This window comes from Aotus nancymaae, unplaced genomic scaffold, assembly GCF_030222135.1.
Source record: "Aotus nancymaae isolate 86718 unplaced genomic scaffold, 86718_ANA_hifiasm-v0.15.2.pri h1tg000004l, whole genome shotgun sequence".
Lineage (NCBI taxonomy): Eukaryota > Metazoa > Chordata > Mammalia > Primates > Aotidae > Aotus > Aotus nancymaae.
In genome coordinates this window covers 39,614,625-39,634,692 of record NW_026988415.1, presented here as the reverse complement: position 1 = coordinate 39,634,692, position 20,068 = coordinate 39,614,625, and the positions used below count along the sequence as shown (strand labels likewise).

Sequence of the window (20,068 nt, the reverse complement as noted above, 5' to 3'; positions counted from 1 at the left end):
TTGTTTCAACATTTTATTTTTTAGTTTCTGAAATACAAATCAAAATACATTTTTGTTATATGTCATTTTAACAAGCTTGACATTCTTTTCAATACAGGATGATGCAATATAGGTACTTTAAAACTTCCTTTTAAGAAAACCATACATTTTATTTCAGAGTAAACAGCTCATAAAAAAAAAAAAAAAAGAATACATGGGTATATGGGCTATTGTTTTTCATTATTTTAGAGCACACCCTCCAACTTAAAATTTGGTCCACTAAAATATGGGAATATCCCTCCTATCACAAAAATAAATTAAACCTCATGGTTGAAAAAAACAGAAATGTTTGGCATAGACCTGAGTGAGCTTGACAAAAACAAGTTAGGATGTTTTAACTGTATGGAGGGACATTACAGAATCCACATAGAAACATCTGGCAGAACAAAGAGCTTGTTGCTATTGGAGCTGTTCTGTTTCAGAGAGGGATGTAAGGTACATGGGAGGATGCTGATGACTCACAACAGCCACAGAATTAGTTACTCAAAATTAACTAGAATTCAATATAGAAGAATATATGACAACAGTAGAACAATCTCAACAGTTATTCAATGCCTGGAAAACAAGATGTAAGCTTTGAACAAGTAACTCAGCAAGAACAACAGTCAATAGGTTTGTAAGACTTTGAAGGTAAAAAAACTTCATCATTCATAGATAATGTCTTGTGCACAAGTACATTAGTTTCCAGAACACTGGAGACAACAACACAACATACAAAGTAAGAATAAATCCAAGCTGTTTAACCTTCTACCATTTTCTTGAGTATTAAACCCAGGCTACCTTTGGCCACTTGCAGGGGTGTCTTTTCTTCTTTATTCTCAATGTAAATACTTGCTCCTTGGGACACCAGCAGTTTTGCTTCTTCCACTCTCTCCTCATCACAGGCTAAGTGTCTGAAATCAGGGACCACCACAGACCAATTAATCAGTACCAACTCTATGTAATGGTTAGGATTTCCTGCTAGGTAGTCTAAAGTGCATGTTATTAGGAAATGGTAATATTGGAGTGTTATTTAATCAAAAAAGAAACATCAGTTTGTATGGTGAGACTCTTAAGTTAAAATTCTTCAAAAAAGCCTTGTAATACCAGATCGTAAATCATAATTCTGATTCTACTTACAATAGAAGAAGGGATCTAAATGCCAGCCTAAGGAACAACTATCTCATTTTATAGAGATTAGTAGTAGTTTACCTCAAATACTACATGTAATAATTCAGGGTTAGAATTTAGAAAAGCCCCAGTTCATAATTTATTAATAGCAATTTGTGCAGCTTAAAGTTTGAAAAAGCAGTTTAAAATATTTTATCTCATTTAATCCATATATTTATAAGTTAGCAAAGTATTATTATCACAATTTTACAGTTGAAATGGTGACAGAGGTTAAAGTTCCTGCCTATGCTGACATTTGGCAGTAAACTGAGTGGAAGAGGATAACAACTTTTGCTACATACTTCAGAGTTTGCCAGGAGGGTATTAGGAGGCACTTACATGTTGTTTTACTTAAACCTCACAATAATCTAGTGAGGAAGGAATTATTATCCTTATATTACAGATGAGGAAATTAAGATTCAAGGAAGATTAAGTAACTTTTATAAGTTGTTTAGTATAAGTATTTAATATTGTTAGTAAGTGGTAGAGTCTGAATTGAGTGAACTTCATCTACCTATTCATAAATCCTATGTTCTTCCCAGGACTCTATCTTGTCTGACTCCTAGATTTCCTCTAGGCCATCCTGTCTTTGTATTTATGGAGAAAAGAGGTAGGACACACAGGTCTTTCTAAACAAGATCTCTTAGAATGCAGGAAGGGTTTTAAAAACTAAGAGTTAAGAAAATAATACTTTTTAAAAGTTGGTTTCAAGTCAAATTGGAAAAGGGTGAACCTCACTCTGGACTAAAAAGAAGACTCACAGAACTTCTGGTTCATGAAAAAGTCATCATTCAACAAAGAAGAAAAGTGGCCAAGTACTGTGGAAAAATATCAATTCCAGATGGATTTTAAGAGTTAAATGCAAAACAATAACACTAACCCTCAATCAAAACCAATGAAATGTTAAAATAACCTATAAAAAAGGTGAATATTTAACTAATTTCAGGGTAAGGAAGAGCTTTCTAGTCATGAGGAAAGATGAATAGGCTTGACTATGTAGAAATTTTAAAACTTCTCTTATTTAAAAGAAATTATGAACAAAATGAAAAGATAAACTAGGAAAAATATTTTCAACTAACACTGCAAAAAGGTAATATTTTACCATGTCAAACCAAGAGCACTTAAAACCCAGTGAAAATAAACTAATTCCCCGAAAGAAAACAGAGAAAGGGACACAAAAATTTACAATTAGATGAGAAATGTAATTAGCCATGGACATTAAAAAAAAATGTTCAAAATCACTGATCATAAAAATGTAAATTACATCTATGAAATATCATTTTCATATGACAAAAGGACAATTTAGTGTTGGTGAGGGGTAATAGGCACTCTTAAACTGCTGTTGGCAGTAAAATGATACAACTCCTCTGGAAGCAATTTGGCAACATACAGCAAGTCTTAAAATGTGTGTATTTGTTGACCCAGCAATTCAACTTCTAGGAGTCTACATGAACGTAATAATCAGAAATATGGCCAAAAGTTTTTTTTATACAAAGTTGGTCAGTGTAGCATTATCATTATTATAGCGACAAGGTCTTGCTCTGTTTCCCAGGCTGGAGTGTAGTGGTGTGATCACAGCTCACTGTTACCTGGAGCTCCTGGGCTCAAGCAATCCTCCACCTCAACTTCCTGAGTAGTTAGTACTACAGGTGCATGCCACCATGCCTGGCTAATTTTTAAATTTTTTCTAGAGATGGGGGTGGGGTCTTGCTGTGTTGCCCAGGTTGGTCTTGAACTCCTGGCCTCCAGTGATCCTTCTGCCTTGGCTTCCCAAAGTGTTGGGAGTCCAGACATGAGCCATCCATGCCCAGCTCAATGTACGATTATTTATAATAGTGAAAAACTCAAAAAAAGTTTAAATATACAATAATAGAGAAATGACTGAATTATGGCACATCTATACAGTAGAATTTTATATAATCACTAAAAAGGTTTTAAACATATTTAATGACATTAGAAAATGCTTATAATATACTATGAGGTGAAAAGAACAAGATCTAAAGCTACATATACAGTATGACCTCAACTTTGCTAAAAAAAAAAAAAGTGTAAAATATATACATTTGCATATAAAAGACCAAGAGGAAAAACACAAGAATGTGATTAGTGGTTATTTCTGAGTGGCAAGATAATAGGCAATTTTTGTCTTTATATTTGTGCACTTTAACATTTTTGCCATTAACACGTATTGCATTTATAAGCAGAATAAAAAAAGAAATGATGTGTAAAAATTATTGCAAGAGGGCTAATGTCAGGTAGAATACAAATGACTGCTACTTGTCACTTACAGAGGAGTGTTACCCTCAGTGTCTTGGATATTTGTGGATGCTCTGTAGTACAGAAGGATATGAATCATCTTCAAGTTACCCTTGGCTGCTGCCCGGTGCATTGCTGTAGCCTCATAATGGTCCTTAGCATCTGGATTAGCCCCACCTTCTAGTAACATGACAGCAATCTGCAAAGTTGGAGAAGAAAGGAGAAAACAATGAAGAGATCTATCTGTGTTTGTTTACACTTTTAGAATTCAACAGAAGTAGCCTAGGGATGGAACCATACCTCATGCCTGTTTTTGGAAGCTGCATAATGTAGGGGAGTACAGCCATTTTGATTGACAGCATTCACTTGAGCACCTTTTCCCAGAAGGGCTTTTACAATCTCATCCCGGCCAGCAGAAGCCGCAATATGAAGAGGAGACCAACCTGCCTATAAAAGAAGTAGGTAGTAGAAACACCAGGGTAAAAAGGTACAAGGATTACTGCCAACACTTAGGCAGGGTTTACAAGGAGCTTTATAAAGGCAAAAAAAAAAAATGCCTACAAAAAAGCTTCCATTCTTATTCTTCAAAAATCTAATCCTAATATAACCAATACCATTACAATAAGTCTCTTTATATAACAGAAAGTTACCTAGGTCCTCATTATTCAGGCCATGTTCACACACAAAAAAATTCCAACATAATAGAAAGAGTTTATGGTCTTTTAGGGTTCACCATAACAATCCCTGATCTGTATGATTACTTTTTTTAATTTTTATAGACAAGGTCTCAGTCCTCAGTCAGTCACCCAGGATAGAGCACAATAGCTCACTACAGCCTCAAACTTTTGGGCTTGAGCAATCCTCTCACCTCAGCCTCTCCTGTGTGTTTACCTTACATCACAGAGTATGAGTGGCAAACATATCTTTGTAAAATAATGCAACCATGGGTCTCATGCTTGATCACAAGGGCCATACTGTAACTTTCCAGTCATAAAGGTTACAATTTTGTTTATGAGCTTAATGCACAGGCTTCAGTTAACACCAGTCTGGAGTATAAAGATAACTGGGAATTTATCGACTCAACTTTGTCTAAGTACTCACATCGTCTTTATCATTCACTGGCACTCCAAGTTGCAACAAAAATTCAACAATTTCTGTATGTCCAGCTGAGCAAGCCCAGTGCAATGCAGTCCTGCTGTCCTGCATGGGAAACAGAGAAGCAATAAAATAAACATTCTTGAAGAGAAATAGAAGGCAAAAGAGCAAGAAAAAATAATACTGGTGCTGGCAAATCTATAGTTTGAAAATACGAAATGCAGAGCACTGGATCTTCAGGTGGGTAGCCTTAAACCATATTACTTACTAGTATAAGACAGATGAAGGTTTAAGTAACATGGGGAGAATGACGGTGATAAATGTACATTATTCTGGCCAGAATACGACAAGGAAAGCAGTAGAGCAAGAAACTGATTTCAATGCTTTGACAGAAATACATCTTTGGTTGTCTTACTATTACAGTATTTATATACTTTTATGTCAGGCACTGTGCTGAGAGTTTTACATGTATCATATCATTTAATTCCTACCATTCTATACAGTGCTTATTATCTCCATTTTTCAGATGAGGAAACTAAAACTCCTCAGGGTAAGCAACTTGCGGACGGTCATGTGGATACTAAATAGTGAAGTTGGGACACAACTGTCAGTGAGTTTCTGATTCTGAAATCTCTACTACCACACTGACCTCAAGTTAGATGCTGTAGAAAGAACACATGAATCTAATGGGGGAAGAAATGTTCATTAAACTAGTTGAAATTATCTATAATTTAAAATTATAAATAAATTAGAAATATAATTTAGAAAACAACAGAGAGCAAGAAAATTACTTTTTATAAAAAATAATAAGCTATGGCTGGGTGCAGTGGTTCACACCTGTAGTCCCAGCACTTTGGGAGGCTGAGATGGGCAGATCACCTGAGGTCAGGAGTTCGAGACCAGCCTGGCCAACATGGTGAAACCCCGTCTCTACTAAAAATACAAAAATTAGCCAGGTGTGGTGGGTACCTGTAATCCCAGCTACTTGGGAGGCTGAGGCAGGAGAATCACTTGAACCCAGGAGGCAGAGGTTGCAGTGAGCTGAGACTTCGCCACTGCACTCCAGCCTGGGGAACAACAGCGAAACTCCGTTTCAAAAAAAAAAAAAAGCTAGTAGTCATATTTGTCAAAGGAAATCACTATTTGCAGTGACTGCTATACTTCTTTGCCCCATAGAATAGAAAATGGTATTTTAAATTCTATTACAAAAAATTTCAAACACATAAAAATTGAGGTAATACAATAGAGACCCACATGCCTACCGCTTAGATTTAACAAACATCTTGCCCTATTTGCTTTATCTAGTTTTTTTCCTTGCTGAGTTTTCTAGAAACAAATCCTAAATATCATAAGTTTTCACCCTTTTCAGTATGTAAAAAATAAAAGTATTTCTTATATAACCATGAGGTCATTATTACACTTATTAAAATTAACACTAACTCCTTTAGAATGTCTAATATCCGATCTGTATTCAGATTTCCCCAACTGCCTCCCAAATGTCTTTTTGCAATTGGTTTGTTTAAATCAGGAACCAAACAAGATCCATAAATTGCATTTGTTCACGTTTTTGACGTCTTTTGATCCTGAATAGCTCCCTTCCCTTTTTAGGCCACTGACTTGACTGAAGAATGGTTAAATTTCCAATGAAGTATTATTAAATCCTAACAATATAATTACATTTAAATTTAAATCCTTAAATATCTAGTGATTTAAATTTAAAAAGAGGTAAACTAGATAAAGGTAAGGCCATTTTCAGGTTGAGTAATAAAGTTCCAGAAAAAACAGTCTCTTGATTTCTAATTCTCCCCTATAATACACAAAATGGAGATTTGTAAGTATGAGACACTGTCTCACTAGGGCCTAGCACACTGCCCGCGAAACACAAGGCCATCTATAAATATTTGTGGGCTTACTGAGGGCACTGTGAATCCCAGAAACTCAGGATGAAAACACAGGACGGTCCTGTGAGCAGAAGGGCAGAAACACTTTTCAACATCCATTCACTTTTGTCTGCCTCTGTTTAGAATGTCCACTCATTCTCCCATGGAAATCCCACTCATGCTTCAAAGTCTAACTATCCCTTCCTTGCAAAGCCTTTTCCAATTAATGACAGTCATATTCGGCATCAGATCCACTATTACATGGTGCCTCCTAAAGCACCATGTAAACTTTTCTGTCAAGTATTTACCACAATTTGTAATCGCACATGTTTTTGTGCTTATTTTATTGTCTGTTTCTTCCACTCTACCGTATCTCCAGCTCCTGGCAAACTGCCTGACACAGAAGGGGCGTTCAGTTACACATGTTTTACAGAATACAGTCACTAATAAAGGTAAAGAAATCTATATATAAAGCTTTCCTTTTCACAGATTGGGAGTTTCTGAGAAATGCAGTAGACGTTCTAGAACTATCCAAAAATCAAGGAGCGGCGCTCCAGGCCAAAAAGAAAAATATCTGAGGTCTGAGGGGCTAGCTCCAGCAGGCCAATCGCGAGTCCTGAGGTGACCCCGGGGGACTCCTTGGGGCGCTGGGGGCGGGGTTCTGCTCCTCGCAGAAACAGGGCCTCCGCTAGGGCAGGGCCCCAACAGCCACGTAAGGCTTCCGCGACGCCGCCGGCTGCGGAGAGACCCTAGCGTTGCTTTACCTGGTCAGTTCTAGTAGCCAGGGATTTATCGGCCTGAATACTCTCCTTCAACTCTTCCAGCCTCCCGCTGTAGGCCAGGTTGCAGACCATTAGGTTAGACACACACCCCGCCATTTCGCTTTCCCAGTAACTCCTTGAAGCGCGACCAACGCCCGCCTTACGCCGCCGGCTCCGACTGCCAGTCAAAACAGCCGTTAGAGCTCCACCAATCACTGACCTCTCTCGCTCCCTTTTCCTTTCCCATCGCGCGGCCCTCTGGGAGTTGCAGTTTGAGGGCAGTTCCGGTCGGGGAGACGCCTTTGCTGCCCTCACAGACTTGGCCCCTAGCAGTGCGGAACTACATGTCCCAGGGTTCCTTGCGAGCGTCCGTAGTCAAGTTGCCGGTGGAATTGGCCCAGGATGACAGCTGGAGAATGGAGTCAGGTACGGGGAGCGGCTTTGAGTGGAACCGTGTGAAAGAGCCGGGGTGGGTAGTCGGTGTTGGGTCGTTGAGTCGGCCACACGAAACGGGTGCGGGGGCAGGGCAAGAGAGTTATGGAAGCCTAAAGGTCCTGTCCCTCAGGGTCCCTGACCTGCAGTGGCAGGCGGAAGGGACAAGGATTGGAGCTGAGTACTACCTTCTGAGCTCGAACCGGTGACTGTGGCTACCCTCCCCCTCCCTGCCACCGCTCAGGGAGTGGAAAGAAGTGGGGGTTAATTACTCTGACATCTCGGCGGAGTGGCGTCAGGACAGGGTTCTACCACAGCAGTGATAGCATATGGCGCCGTACTGAGGTGATGTGCCAGGGTGATGCCAAAGGCAGGGTCTGATGCCGTGGGAGCCACTTGATATCTAAGAGACCTCGGTGAGTCCATAGCCTGGTGACATCACAACTTGATAAGGGTCATCTTAAGGATACTGGGCTGTGGTGTTGGCACTTTAATATTACGATATTAACTATGTTATCAAGGCTTTGCTACAACTATTAAGCTAATAGTGTTTCTTTTAATAGAAATCCCAAATAGTGCCATAGCAGAAGCAATGCAAGACTTATCCTTTATAGGGCATATCCAGAGGACATTATGCCACAATTAGGTAATGATAAGAATACTTTCAAGAAAGAGACTGATTATGTTAATGTTTATCCTGTTATAGTGTAGAACAGGAGTCGGGAAACTTTCTATAAAGAGCCAGATAGTAAATATTTTAGGCTTTGTAGGCCAAAAGGCAAAATCAAGAATATTTTGTTGGTACTTTTATGACAAGAGAGAAAACAAATTTCAACAAATGTTTATTGATGAAATTCAAAATGTAATAATAGTAATTGAGTACTTTTTTTGTAATACAGGACTACCAATAATAAGAAAAGAATTATTTTTAGGGGATAGTATTTTGCTTAATTGGGGATCAGAGTTAGTGTTCCCTATTGTCAAAATAGATTTTAAATGTTCATCTGTTAATGCTGATCTGTTATGAGATTTTTACCTATTTAATCTTTGAAAATGTCATTTTAAACAGATGACTACTGCCAAATACTGATATCAATTCATAAACATACACTTTTTTCTTTTTCTTTTTATTTAAATGAATTTTTCAAAAATTTTAGAATAGTTTTAGATTTACAGAAAAATTGCAAGGTTAGTAGAGTTCCCTCATTCAGGATAAGGTACATTTTATATATCATAAAATTCACTCGTTTCAAGTGCATAATTAAATGATTTTTGGTAACATTACTGAATTGGGGCAACCATCACCATAAATCAGTTTTAGAACTTTTTTATTCCCCCAGTAAGATCTCTCATGCCCATTTATAGTTAATCCTCTGTCCCACTCCCAGCCCCAGACACCCACTAATCTACTTTTTTGTCTCTATAAATTTGCCTGTTCTCAACATTTTCTGTGAATGAAATCATATAATATGTGGTATTTTGCATCTGATTTCTTTCACTTAGCATAATATTTTTGAGGTTCATCCATATTGTAGCATGTATCAGTACTTCCTTACTTTTTTATTGCCGAATAGTATTCCATTGTATGGATATAACGTATTTTTGTCTATCTACTCACCATTTGATAGGCACACAACTTTCCAGTTTTTGGCTACTATGACTAGTGCTGCTAAGAAGATTAATATGTAAGTCTTTGTATGGATATATTTTTTCATTTCTCTTTGATAGATACTTAAGGGTGGAGTTACTGGATCACAGGGAAAATTTATGTTGAACTTCTTAAGAAACTGTAAAACTGTTTTCCAAAATGGCAGCAACATTTTGCACTTCCAGTAGCAATGTATGAGAGTTCCTGTTTCTCCACATCCTTGCCAACATTTGTTGTTTACTATGTTTTTTATTATAGCCATCCTAAGTGGGTGTAAAATGATGTCTCATTGTGGTTATAATTTATAATATGGTGAGCATATTTTCATGTGCTTATTAGCCATTCGTATATCTTCTTCAGTGAAGTGTCTGTTATATCTTTTTACCATTTTTATTTTTTTTTATTTTTTTTTTTTTTCTTTTTACCATTTTTAAATTGGATTGTCTTTTTATTGTTGAGTTGTAAGGATTGTTTATGTATTGTAGATCAAGTCCCTGACAGATATATGATATGCACATATGTTCTCTCAATTTGCTGCTTGCCTTTTTCTTTTCTTGATGTGTCTTTTGAAGTGAAAACGTTTTGAATTTTGGTGAGGTCCAATTTATCATTTTTCTTTCTTTCATGGACCATTCTTTTGGTGTTGTACTTAAGAAGTCTTTGCCTAATTGCAAGGTCTCAGTGATTTTCTCCAATGTTTTCTTCTAAAAGCTTTATTACTTCATCTCTTACATTTATATATATATATATATAATTTTATTTTTGAGACAGAGTCTTGCTCTGTCACCTACACTGGAGTGCAGTGGCGCGATCTCGGCTCACTGCAACCTCTGCCTCCCTGGTTCAAGTGATTCTCCTGCTGCAGCCTCCTGAGTAGCTGGGATTACAGGCACCAGCCACCATGCCCAGCTAACCTTTGTATTTTTAGTAGAGATGGGGTTTCGCCATGTTGGCCAGGCTGGTCTTTAACTCCTGACCTCAGGTCATCCACCAGCATCGGCCTCCCAAAGTGCTGGGATTATAGATGTGAGCCACATCTCTTACATTTAAGTATATGATTCATTTTGAGTTCATTTTTCTCTATAATGTGAGGTCAGAATCTAAATTCATCTTTTCGCATGGGGATATAGAAATTGTCCTTGCACCATTTGCTGAATCTCTTATCATTAACATCTTATATTGCTATGCTATCTTTGTCACAACTAATAAACCCACATTGGTGTATTGCTATTAACTATAGCCCATGCTTTTTTTTTTCCAGTTGCACTAGTTTATCTCTAGAGATGCTGTCCCATCCAGGATACCGTATTACATTTAGTCCTTGTATCTCCTTAGCCTCTTCTGGTTTGTGACACTTTCTCAGACTTTTCTTGTTTTGGTGACCTTGACAGTTTTAAGGAGTACTGGTCAGGTACTTTGTAGAAAATTCGTCAATTTGGGTTTGTCTGATGTATTTTTTATGCTTAGACTGATGTTATATGTTTGGAAGAAAGTCTGGAGAAGTCAAGTACCACATTCTCATCATATACTATCAAGGTTACACAAATATGATTTTAATTGAGCATATTCATTGCTTGGAATAGAATTCTATTCTTCTCTTAATAGTGACTTTTAGCATTATATGGCAGATTAACCACTTCCAATTGAAAGTTTGGTGAAAGCTGCTCAATTGCACAGTTAAATGGATTTTGGAATATGGAAATAGCCTTTACACTTGCTTCAGGGTCCAAAAACTGCTGCTGGAACTGTAGTCTGAACTCAGAAAATATATATGCTGCAAATTTGTATGAAAATAGAGATCTTGCTTCTTGTTTTGACTTTTATTTCATTTTATTTTATTTAAGATGGGGTCTCACTCTGTCACCCAGGCTGGAGTGCAGTGGCACAATCTTGGCACTCTGCAACCTCTGCCTCCCTGGCTCAAGTGATTCTCCTGCCTCAGCCTTCGGAGGTGCATGCCACCACACCCAGCTAATTTTTGTATTTTTAGTAGAAACAGGGTTTGACCATATTGACCAGGCTGGTCTCCCAACTCCTGACCTCAGATGATCCTCTCGAAGTGCTAGGATTGCAGGCATGAGCCACTGCGCCCAGCCTATTTTTATTTTTTATTTTTTGAGATGGAGTCTTGCTCTGTTGCCCAGGCTGAGGTGCAGTGACATGATCTCGGCTCACTGCAGCCTCCTCCTCCCAGGTTCCAGTGATTCTCCTGCCTCAGCCTCCCAAGTAGCTGGGATTACAGGCGCATGCCACTGCACCAGGCTAATTTTTGTATTTTCAGTAGAGACAGGGTTTCACCATGTTGGCCAGGCTGGTCTTGATCTCCTGACCTCAGGTGATCCACCCACCTCGGCCTCCCAAAGTGCTGGGATTATAGGCATAAGCCACCAAGCCTGGCCTATTTATTTTTTATTGAAACAGGGTCTTCCTCTGTTGCCCAGACCAGAGTGCAGTGGCATGACCACCTCCACAGCTCAAATGATCTTCTCACCTCAGCTTCTAGAGTAGCTGAGACTACAGGCATGCACCAATACACGTAGCTAATTTACGACTTTTTGTAGATACAGGGTCTCACTATGTTGCCCAGGCTGGTCTTGAACTCCTGGGTTCAAGTGATCCTCCCACCTAGGTCTCCCAAAGTGCTGGGATTACAGGTGTGAGCTACCATGTGCAGCTGAGATTTCATTTATTTATTCTGGTTACTTATCTAGGAGTAGAATTGCTGGGTCATATCAGGACTCTATGTTTAACTTTTTGAGAAACTTTCAGACTCTTTACAAAAGTGGCTGTACCATTTTACCTTCCCATCAGCAATGTTTGAGGGTTCAGATTTATCCACTTTTTTTTTTTTTTTTGACAGAGTCTCACTCTATAGCCCAGGCTGGAGTGCAGTGGCATGATCTCGGCCCACTGCAACCTACGCCTCCCAGATTCTAGCGATTCTTGTGCCTCAGCCTCCTGAGTAGCTGAGTTTACAGGCATGTACCACCACGCTGGCTAATTTTTGTATTTTCAATAGAGATGGGGTTTTTGTCATGTTGGCCAGGCTTGTCTGGAACTCCTGTCATCAAGTGATCTGCCCACTGTGGCCTCACAAAATGCCGGGATTACAGGTGTGAGCCAATGCACCCAGCCAAATTTCTCCATATCTTTACCAATACTTATTAATATCTATCTTTTTAATTATAGGCATTCTAGTCAGTGTAAAGTGGTATTTCATTGCGGTTTTATTGTTTTGACTTGTGACAGCACAGGAAGTGGATAAAGCATCTTGACATTACTTGTGATTTAAACAATATTAATTGTCAAAATGACTTCACTACAGTTTAAGTTTCACATATAAGCATTGTTTTGCCTTGTAATTTTAGTTTGAATTCATTAATAAACATTATCAAGCCTGCATCAAAAGTTAATTTCCAAAGCTATTAAGTGTTCCCTAACAGTGTTTGAAGGTGGTTCTTCCAACCATTTAAAAATGTGAGAATCATTCATACCTTGCTTGCCACACAAAAACATGAGATGGGCTGAATTTAGCCTGCCAGTCATAGTTGGTGTAGAGCAGAAGTGCTGTGCATATAGTAGATATTCAATAAATATCTAGTTGATTATGGAGGTACAGTAGGCCTGTGTTGTGGTATTCACAAAGTATTGGGTATAGTGACATTTCACCATAATAATGCATCAGGTACTTGGATCTGATTGCTACAAACAGCTGGAAAAACAATTCCAAGTGCCTTTCCTACTGAGTGACTTGTTTGGGTTATCTTCTTTTATAAACAATATATTTTGCTTTTATTTTATTTGATGTGACACGGTAGTTAACTTTCAATTCCAAGTCCTTTAAGGCCAAGGGTAAGTTATCCTTTGACTTTTTGAAAGCTGCAAGAAAAATAAGTTTTAGAGGAGAAGGTCTCTTCTCTTTTGTGGCTGGCCCCAAGTTATGGAGGAATGATGTGGTTGCTGTTTATGTCCATTAAGAGACAAAGGGGGCCCTGTTAGGGTCTGACTCCCTTGCTGCTCTTATGATTGAATGTTCCCTATTGCCTTTTCCACTGAAATCCTGGATTCTATTCTAGATGCTAGAACAAGCTAAGTTCATCTTCCAGACTTGAAGAATAATGCCAGTAATAACTAGCATTTATAGATCACATTGTCAGATACTGAACTTATCTTATATAATGTTCACATCAGCTCTATGAGGTTGGTACTATGATCCTGCAGCCCCTATCTTTTTTTAAAATGAGAAAACAGGCACAGAGGAGTGAAGTTACATGCCCAAGGTCACACAGTTTAGTTGGAGCTATAGTAGAAATCCAGGCGATTCTGCCCGCAAGTCCTACTACTTAACCACTGCAACATGCTGCAAAATATTGCTGAAAATGGAATTATGTGTAAATGAAATCCCAAATAATGCAATACAAAATGCTGTCAGTGTTCTTTGGGCTGTAACTCTACCTGTGATTTTGGGGAAATGACAAGATTTTCATGCTCTAGAACAGCACTGTCCAATAGAACTTTCTGTGGTGATGGTAAACTTCTATATCTATGCTGTTCTAGTATGGTAACCATAACCACATGTTGCTTTTAAAGACTTGCAGCATGTCTGGGAGCTGAATTTTTAATGTCATTTAATTTTAATTGTTTTATATGTAAATAGTTTTGTGTGGTTCATTATTAATCATTTTGGACAGTGCAGAGAGAGATCATTTCCTCCCACTTGTTCCTTTCTATTTAGCACTAAATATTTTACCCAATGCAAATGTTCTTTCCATAGCACAACAGGAAATAAATATATTCTACACTGAAAACAACTTGAGGGTATATGCAAATCAATTAACTGCATGACAGTTGCAGGAACAGGTTCTGGGTTATCCATCATGAAACTTATCCATTCCCAGCACTTACTAGTTAAGGTTCCATAACTGGCTCAGAAACCCTTTGCAATTGATTTTTCACTGCTTACAAATGTAATTTATGTGGTTTATTGTACTTTACAATTGTCAGTTGCTTGGTTTAAGATGAGACATTTTAATCTGTGGCTCTAATTTTTTTAATCCCGTGTTTTGATCCTACATGTTAAATGTCCTTGGTATTATATGTCACTGGCCTATACAAACCTTCCCCATTTAAAAGCAGTCTCTTCACAAAACTGGCAAACTGTTATAGGCTATTATAATAAAGCACTTTATGTTTACTCTCTGAGTTTTAGCTTCCACACACTTGTTTTAAGTTATTTGCTTATAAAGTGGTTTCTTTTTTTTTAATACTTTTTATTATGAATAATAAAAGACTCGCAAGAATTTGCAAAGATAATACAGAAAGGCCCTATATAATCTTCATCTGGGTTACTTCAATCATTACATTTCACATAATTATAATACAATATCAAAACCAGGAAATCGATATTGGAATGATCTATGTGTATAATTCTCTGTTCTTTTATGATGTGTAGATTTGTTTAACTATCATCACAATCAAGAAATAGTCTATCTTTCCTGCGCTACCTCTTTATAGTCACACCCACCACCTACCCCCACCATTGATAACCCCTGACAAATGCTAATTTGTTCTCCTTTTCTATAACTGTCCTTTTAAGAATTTTATATATAATTAAAATGATTTAATTTTTAGAATCATAAAGTATATGATCTTTTCCATTATTTTTCATTCAGCATAATACATTTCAGACTCATTCAGATTGATATCAATAGTTCATTCTCTCTTATTGCTGAGAAATATTCCATGATATGGAGGTACCAAAGTTTGTTTAACCATTCTTGTATTGAGGGAAAATATAAAATTTCCAGTTTTTGGCTATTACAAAGAAAACTCATATTAACATTGAGTACAGAGTTTTGTATAGATGGAAATTTTCATTTCTCTGAGATAAATGCCCAGGAGAGCAATTACAAGATGTGATGGTAAATACATGTTTAATTTTAAAAGAAACTGGCAAACTATTTTTCCCAAGTGGCTGTACCATTTTGCATTCTCATCAGCAATGGTATGAGAGTTCTAGTATCTCCACATCCTTTCCAGCATTTGGTATTGTCACTATTTTTTTTTTTTAAGTTTTAGCCATTGTGTTAGGTGTGTAGTGCTATATTACTGATTTTATTTGCATTTATCTAATGGTTAATAATGTTCAACAGCTTTTCATGTGTTTATTTGTCATCTCCATATCTTCTTCAATTAAATATCTCTTTATATCTTTGGCCCATTTTCTAATTGTATTGCATTGTTTGTTTTACTGTTGAGTTTTGAGAGTGCTTTATGTGTTCTAGATACCAGTTCTTTGTCAGATATGTAGCTTACAGATGTTCTCTTCCAGTCTGTGGCTTGTCTTTTCATCTTAATAGGATTTTCCACAGAGAAAGAGCTTTTAATTTTTATGACATTCAACTTATTGATTTTTTTTCCCTATTATTGATTGTGTTTTTGTTGTTAGGTCTAAGAACTCTTCACCAAGTCCTAGGTCTCAAATATTTTCTCCTAGATTTTCTTCTGAAAATATTATAGTTTTACATTTTACATTCAAGTCCATGATCCATTTTAAGTCAATATTTGGCATAAAATATGAAGTTTAGGTCAAGGTTAATTTTTCTGGATTATTGATATCCAGTTGCTTCAGCTCTATTAAATTGCCTTTGCACTGTAGTAAAATATAAGTATGTCAGACTTGTGTATATCTGTTTCTGAGTTTTCAAATCTGATTCATTGATCTACATATGTGTCCCTCTGCCATACCACAGTGTTGATACTATAGCTCTATAATAAATCTTAAAATTGGATAGAGTGATTCCTCCTAGTTTGTTGTTTTCAATATTGCCTGTTCCTTTAACTTTCCCTGTAAATTTTAGACTAAGCAGCTGGGCGCGGTGGCTCAAGCCTGTAATCCCAGCACTTTGGGAGGCCGAGGCGGGTGGATCACGAGGTCAAGAGATCGAGATCATCCTGGTCAAAATGGTGAAACCCCGTCTCTACTAAAAATACAAAAAATTAGCTGGGCATGGTGGTGCGTGCCTGTAATCCCAGCTACTCAGGAGGCTGAGGCAGGAGAATTGCCTGAACCCAGGAGGAGGAGGTTGCAGTGAGCCGAGATTGCGCCATTGCACTCCAGCCTGGGTAACAAAAAGCGAAACTCCGTCTCAAAAAAAAAAAAAAAAAAAAAAAAAATTTTAGAATAAGCTTGCCTATATCTGAAAAAAGTTTGCTGAGATATTGATAAGAGTTGTATTAGACCTGTATACCAGTTTGGGGAAAACTGACATCTTTATTATGCTGAGTCTTCCAATCCATGAGCACTATATATCTCTCCCTTAATTTAGATATCTTTTTTTTTATTTTATCAGCGCTGTTCAGTTTCATCATGCGAATCTGGTATGTTTTGTTAGAATTATACACAGCATTTCATTTTTGCAGTGACTATTAATGTTATTATATTTTGAATTTTGGTTTCCATGTATTAATTGCTAGTATATAGAAATATAAATGATTTTTTTATGATAGTCTTGCATACTGAAACCTTGCTGAATTCACTGATTAGTTCTAGGGAGTTAAAAGGTATTTTTCTAATTTTGTGGGTTTTTTTCTTTTGTTTTGGTTGATTTTTTAGGACTTTCTATGTAAACCATCTTGTCATCTGCAGAGAGGGCAATGATATTTCTTCCTTTCCACTCTGTGTCTTATGTTGTGAGAGTGTTATGTCAGTGGTGGGAGCTGAATTCTTGCCTTGTTCCCAGTGTTAGGGAAGAAGAAGTCAGTCTTTCAGCATCAACTATAATGTTATCTGTAGTTTTTTTTTTTTTTTGTAGATATCCTTTTTCAAGTTTAGATAGTTCCCCCTTGGTTTCTAGTTTTCTGAGAGTGTTTATCATGAATAACTATTGAATTTTACCAAATAGCTTTTGCATCAATTTATCAATTGGTGATCTTGTGATTTTTCTTCTTCGGTTTGTTAATGAAGTGAATCACGCTAATTTATTTTCAGATGTTGAACTAGCCTTGCGTCCTTGGATGAAACATATTTGGATGTGGTGTATAATTTTTTATATGTTGCTGAATTATATTTGCTAGTATTTGCTGGGGATTTTTGCCTCTGTCCATGAATGATACTGGTTTGCAATTTAATTTTTTGGTACTGTCTTTGTCTGATTTAGGTATCAGTGCAATATTGGCCTTATAATAAGAGTTGGGATGTAGTCTTTCTTCTTCTGTTTTCTAGAAGACATTGTATAATATAAGTGTTAATTCTTCTTTAAGTATTTGGTAGAAGGCTGCAGTGAAATCATTCAGGCTCAGATGATTTCAATGAAGAATTTTTTTTTGGAGTTTTAAAATTATATATTCAATTTTCTTAATACTTACCAAGCTATTCAAATGACCTAATTTCTTTTTTTATTTTTTTTTTTATTTTTATTTTATTTTATTTTATTTTATTTTTATTTTATTTTATTTTATTTTATTTTATTTTTTTAATTGCATTTTAGGTTTTGGGGTACATGTGAAAAACATGCAAGGTTGTTGCATAGGTGCATACGTGGCAGTATGATTTGCTGCCTCCCTCCCCTTCACCTATATCTGGCATTTCTCCCCATGCTATCCCTCCCCAACTCCCCACCCCCCCGCTATCCCCCCACCAACAGACCCCTGTGTATAGTGCTCCCCTCCCTGTGTCCATGTGTTCTCCTTGTTCAACACCCGCCTATGAGTGAGAACATGTGGTGTTTGATTTTGTGTTCTTGTGTCAGTTTGCTGAGAATGATGCTTTCCAGGTTCATCCATGTCCCTACGAAGGATGTGAACTCATCGTTTTTGATGGCTGCATAATATTCCATGGTGTATATGTGCCACATTTTTCCTGTCCAGTCTATCATCGATGGGCATTTGGGCTGGTTCCAGGTCTTTGCTATTGTAAACTGTGCCGCAATGAACATTCGTGTGCATGTGTCCTTATAGTAGAACGATTTATAATCCTTTGGATATATGCTCAGTAATGGGATTGCTGGGTCAAATGGAATTTCTATTTCTAGGTCCTTGAGGAATCGCCACACTGTTTTCCACAGTGGTTGAACTAATTTACACTCCCACCAACAGTGTAAAAGTGTTCCTATTTCTCCACATCCTCTCCAGCATCTGTTTTCTCCAGATTTTTTAATGATCGCCATTCTAACTGGCGTGAGATGGTATCTCAATGTAGTTTTGATTTGCATTTCTCTAATGACCAGTGATGATGAGCATTTTTTCATATGTTTGTTGGCCTCGTGTATGTCTTCTTTTGTAAAGTATCTGTTCATATCCTTCACCCATTTTTGAATGAGCTTGTTTGTTTGTTTTTTTCTTGTAAATCTTTTTTAGTTCATTGTAAATTCTGGATATCAGCCCTTTGTCAGACGGGTAGGCTGCAAAAATTTTTTCCCATTTTGTTGGTTGCTGATTCACTCTATTGACTGTTTCTTTTGCCGTGCAAAAGCTGTGGAGTTTGATTATAAATGACCTAATTTCTATTGAGTGAATTGTTGTGCTTTGTGCTTTTCAAGGAATTTATCCAGCTTATCTAAATTATCTACTTTATACATGTATATTTGTTGTAGTAATCCCTTTTGGTGTTTGCAAGGTCTATAATTATATCTCCTGTTTCATTCCTGATATTGATGATTTGTGTCCTTTCTTTTTTTATTTGTCAGATTTGCTAGAGGTTTGTGAATTTTATGAGGCTTTTCGGAGAACTACCTCTGTTTCATTGATGTTCTCCATTGATTTTCAGTTTTCAATTTCATTAACTTCTGCTCTTTTTTCCTTGCTTCTGCTTGCTTTCAGTTTAATTTGCTCTTTTCTAGTTCCTTAGAGTGGGAAATTAGATGATTAATTTCAGACATTTCCTCTTCTCTAAGTTAAGCATTTAGTGCTATGAATTTCCGACTCAGCACTGCTTTAGCTGCATGTCATGTATTTTTAAATCACAGTAAAAAAGCATAGCATGAGATCTAGTTCTTAAACTTCTAAGCGTACAGTACAATATTGTTAACAATAAACACAATGTTGTACAGCAGTACTCTAGACATTTTTTATTTTGAATGACTGAAACTATGCTTATTGAACGGCAACTCCCCATTTCCCACCCCTCACCAGCCACCTGGCAAATACTATTTTACTTTCTGTTTCTATGAGCATAACTAGTTTAGATAACTTATATTAAGTGGAATCATGAGATATTTGCCCTTCTGTGCCTGGATTATTTCATTTAACATAATGTCTTCAAAGTTCATCCATATTGTAGCATATGACAAGCTTTATTCCTTTTTATGGCTGAATAACATTCCGTTATATGTATATACCACATTTGCTTCATCCATTTATCTGTGGATTGACATTAGGTTGTTCCACCTCTTGGATATTGTGGATAATACTGCAATGAACATAGGAGGGCAAATACCTCTTCAAGATGCTGATTTCAATTCTTTTGGATATATCCCTAGAAGTGGGATTATTGGATCATATGGGAAATTTTAGTTTTTTAAGGAACCTCCACATTCTTTTCCATACCAACTGCACCATTCTACACCCACACCAGCAGTGCACAAGGTTCCAATTTCTCCACATTCTTGCCAGCACTATTTTTTGTTTTTTGGATAATGGCCATCCTTACAGTTATGAAGTTATACTTCATTGTTGTTTTGGTTTGCATTTCCCTGACAATTAGTGATGTTGAGCATCTTTTCATATACCTGTTGGTCGTTTGCATATCTTCTTTGGAGAAATGTCTATTCAAGTCCTTTGCTCATTTTTTAATTGGATTATTTGTGAGG

The 20,068-nt window shown here is 37.0% G+C and overlaps 2 protein-coding genes across 6 annotated transcripts in view; one reads left to right on the top strand and one right to left on the bottom strand.

Annotated features, from left to right (window-relative positions):
- PSMD10 (proteasome 26S subunit, non-ATPase 10) lies at positions 1-7,347 on the bottom strand. Of its 2 annotated transcripts, none has more exons than XM_012451702.2 (5): positions 7,184-7,347; positions 4,546-4,644; positions 3,745-3,891; positions 3,477-3,643; positions 1-932 (listed from the first exon to the last, which is right to left on the bottom strand). In XM_012451702.2, the coding sequence occupies exons 1-5, from the start codon at positions 7,295-7,297 to the stop codon at positions 779-781; spliced, it is 681 nt and encodes a 226-aa protein (XP_012307125.2). In that variant the 5' UTR covers positions 7,298-7,347; the 3' UTR covers positions 1-778. The 2 variants fall into 2 exon arrangements, with proteins under 2 accessions (XP_012307125.2, XP_012307126.1); XM_012451703.2 differs by having other exon boundaries at positions 3,556-3,643; positions 7,184-7,346.
- The window catches only part of ATG4A (autophagy related 4A cysteine peptidase), a 64,894-nt gene continuing 49,432 nt past the window's right edge, over positions 4,607-20,068 (top strand). The window contains exon 1 of one of the 4 annotated variants that reach the window (XM_012451701.3): positions 4,607-4,779. In XM_012451701.3, the coding sequence (XP_012307124.1) occupies positions 4,758-4,779 (22 nt within the window). In that variant the 5' untranslated portion in view covers positions 4,607-4,757. Of the gene's footprint in view, positions 4,780-7,501; positions 7,650-20,068 lie in introns of those variants that run through there. The other 3 variants (XM_012451700.2, XM_012451699.2, XM_021676433.2) reach the window with 3 other exon arrangements.

Excerpts from the sequence above, each read along its gene's own strand:
- PSMD10 (XM_012451702.2), bottom strand. The coding sequence starts at position 7,297 with ATGGCGGGGTGTGTGTCTAACCTAATGGTCTGCAACCTGGCCTACAGC. Across the intron at positions 3,644-3,744 it reads CTTCCAAAAACAGGCATGAG|ATTGCTGTCATGTTACTAGA; the intron begins GTATGGTTCCAT and ends CCAACTTTGCAG. Across the intron at positions 933-3,476 it reads ACTGAGGGTAACACTCCTCT|ACACTTAGCCTGTGATGAGG; the intron begins GTAAGTGACAAG and ends CCCTGATTTCAG.